Source organism: Echinops telfairi, unplaced genomic scaffold (genome assembly GCF_000313985.2).
Source record: "Echinops telfairi isolate 266 unplaced genomic scaffold, ASM31398v2 ScPeMD7_655;HRSCAF=1070, whole genome shotgun sequence".
NCBI lineage: Eukaryota > Metazoa > Chordata > Mammalia > Afrosoricida > Tenrecidae > Echinops > Echinops telfairi.
Window position 1 is genome coordinate 31,144,370 of NW_022104553.1, and position 3,041 is coordinate 31,147,410.

At 57.9% G+C, this 3,041-nt stretch overlaps 1 protein-coding gene across 1 annotated transcript in view; it reads right to left on the bottom strand.

Moving 5' to 3' along the window:
- The window catches only part of DLL3 (delta like canonical Notch ligand 3), a 61,555-nt gene that overhangs the window by 54,309 nt on the left and 4,205 nt on the right, over nucleotides 1-3,041 (bottom strand). The window contains exons 4-7 of the mRNA XM_030886359.1: nucleotides 2,982-3,038; nucleotides 1,978-2,198; nucleotides 724-946; nucleotides 2-68 (exon numbers count right to left, since the gene is read on the bottom strand). Of these exons, the coding sequence (XP_030742219.1) occupies nucleotides 2-68; nucleotides 724-946; nucleotides 1,978-2,198; nucleotides 2,982-3,038 (568 nt within the window). The remainder of the gene's footprint in view (nucleotide 1; nucleotides 69-723; nucleotides 947-1,977; nucleotides 2,199-2,981; nucleotides 3,039-3,041) is intronic.

Genomic DNA, 3,041 nt, shown 5'->3' on the forward strand with positions numbered 1-3,041 from the left:
GCGCGGGCCCGCGAAGCCCGCGCGGCAGCGGCAGCGCAGGGCATAGCCCAGGTCCAAGCAGAGCCCGCCTGGGAAAGAAGGGGGTACAGGGGGGCTCAGTGTCCTCCCAAGCCTGCCGAGCTCCTCCCCCTTTGTCCCAGGTCTGTAACCCCCACCCTCAGCCTCCTGGCTCTAGTGGGCTACTCATCGGGAAGATAACCACAAGGTCAGCAGGTCGAACCCACCAGCTGCTCCCTCTATGAAGCTTCCCGCCCCTGTTAAGGTTTAAAGTTTTGAAGACCCACAGGGGCCGTTCTGCCCCATCCCATAGGGTCCTTGTGAATTGGAAGTCTTTCCAAGACAGTGGGTTGGGTTTGTTGTGTCTTTGCACTGCCAGCCACTTCCTTTTGTGCTGGGTGTCGCTTTGGCGTCCCCTCATTCTTACGTCTCCCACCCCCAATTAAATAAAAAACAAAAAAGCACACTGCCATCGAGTCGATGCCGACTCATAGCAAAGCCATAGGACATAGAAACTGCCCTTGTGAGTTTCCGATACAGACCTCCTTACAGGAGAGCCCCACCCTTCTCCCGAGAAGCAGCTGGCGGTATTGAACTGCTGACCTTGCTGTAAGCAACCCAACGTGTAACCACTACGCCGTCAGGGCTCCCCCACCTCCTTTCGCCACCCTTAACCAACACTTCCAGAACTATTTATGGTCCGCTTGCCCACCCGGCCACCCTCACCATTCCGGCAGGGCTGCAAGCTGCACCGGTCCACCCTCTTCTCACAGTTGGAGCCCTGGAAGCCCGGCGGGCAGTGGCAAACGTAGGCAGAATTGGGGTCTGCGCCCCCAACACACAAGCCGCCATTGAAGCAGGGTCCATCTGCGCATGTCACCCCGCTCACCTCACACCGCAGACCGTAGAAGCCTCGGGGGCAGGCACACTCGAAGGAGCCCGGCGTTTCCTGGACCAGGGCAAGAAGTATTTGGGTGGGTGGTCTCCATGGGGCAACATCCTACAGCCCACCTCGTACGACCACTGGGGTCGTCTCCCCAGACAACTCCTGGCTTCCCTGGGTATTTCTCTATCAATCCTTGAAAGCCACAAGGAATCCAGTTCCCACCATTACATGCTGCCTGCTTGGTCTCTGGCTGTCTTTGAGGCCGATTCGGTCTCTTAGCGACTCTCAAGACAGGATAGAACTGCCCCTGTAGGTTTCTGAGACTGTAATTCTTTACGGGAGTTTATGCGTCGAGCTTCCATCTTTAAGTTTAGAAGTTCGAAACCACCAGCCGCTCGGTGGGAGAAAAACAGAGACTTTCTAATCCGGTAAAGAATCAGTCTTGGAAACTCACAGGGGCAGTTCTACCCTGTCCTACAGGGTCACTGTGAGTCCGAATTGACTCGATGGCAGTGAGTTTACTTTTAACTCTTTAAGGAGTAGAAAGCCTCATCTTTCTCCTACTGGAGGTCGGTGGTTTTGAACAGGTAACGACTAGGCCAGCAGGGCTTCTAGGCTGCCTGGTCTGCCTCCCCAATTCTGTGTGTCTTCACAGCCTTCTCATGACCTCTCCTCCCCAGCCCTTTCAACTTGAACCCTGAGACTTTCTCACTGTCACAGGGTGGCCATGACCAGGCCTACACTGTCCTCTCCTTTATCCTAGGTGTATTCCCACCTCTACCCTGTGCTCACCCAATGCCCTCACACTTTACCAAAGGCTTCAGCTCTGGGCCCTTCCTTGTCCAGAAAGCCTCCTCCCATGTCCTGGGCCCTCACCCAGCCTGATCCCACTACTCCCTAGTGTGAGCCCTGAGGGTTTTCCCAACTCATTACGCCCCCCCCCCCCACACACACACACCTTCAGGTACTATGTTCCCCACCACCAGGCTGAACACTTCACCTCCACTCCCTGACATGGATCCCAGAGTGGGGGGAGTGGAGACCACCAGGGTAAAGGAGGAACCTGGATGAGGTGTGTGGGGGGAGGTACTGACACTGCAGCTGCCCCCGTTGGCACAGGGGTTCACGTCACAGGGGTTCCCAGGACCAGTCAGGAGGCATCCAGCGCTGGCCGAGGATGGGCCCCTGGGGCTGAGGCAGCTGCTGGTGGCAATGGGGACAGTGCAGAGGGGCCCAGACCATCCCTCCAGGCACTGACACTCATCCGGACGGTCACAAAAGCCGTGCTCTGGGCTGCAGCCTGCTCGACATGCCACTAGAGGGGACAGAGAAGCAGACAGGAGAGGAGCAGGGTCAGTGAAGGGGGTAGGGAGAGAGGCTTCTGAACCCCATCCACCTTGCTTCATCCTGTGCCAACCCTCTGGACTGGATGGTACTGCCAGCCCAGAGTACAGACAGGGAAACTGAGGTACAAGCTGGGAGTGGGAGGGCAAGGATTTGAACCCAGACTACCGTGGAAGTAGTAGCTCTTGGAAGGAGGATGGGGAACGGGCTTTGGGTAGGAGAATGAGGGAGGGGACTTAAAGCCTGAGTGGGATCCTGGTCTTTCAGGGAAATGGGAGAGTCTGAATTCCTCTGGGGGCTCCAGACAGGATCGGAGAAGATCCAGGGTACGTTGGGGGTTCCCTGGCCCAGGGGATCTGAGCCCTGGGGAACCTGGGATAGTTCCAAATTCCTAGCTGGGGGTAGAGAGGCCCAAGAGTTAGGTGAGGTGAAGGGGTGTGGTATGGGAAATGGGGGTGAGGGTCGGATTCCCATTTGGGGCTGACAAAGTGTTGGGCTAAGGGAAGAAGGCTGAGGTAACCAGCAGTGCTAGTCTGGGGTCCTGCTTTCCAGGAAAGGGAAGCTGGGTCGGAGGGGGCTGGGACGGGTCTGGGTACCCGGGCAGGAATTGGAGGGAGTCACCCTTTCCTTGGGAAAAGGGTGTGTGGGCTATCTGGGGAGGATCCTGGCGAGGTCAGATTGGGAGAAGGGTCTGGGAGAGATGAAGGTACCAGAGGAGGTACCGGGGTCTCGGGCTGCCTGGGGTCGGACTCACAGGGCGGCGCGCACTCATCCTCCGGGGGCGCGCAGGGCCGCTGCCCCGGGCCGCACCGCG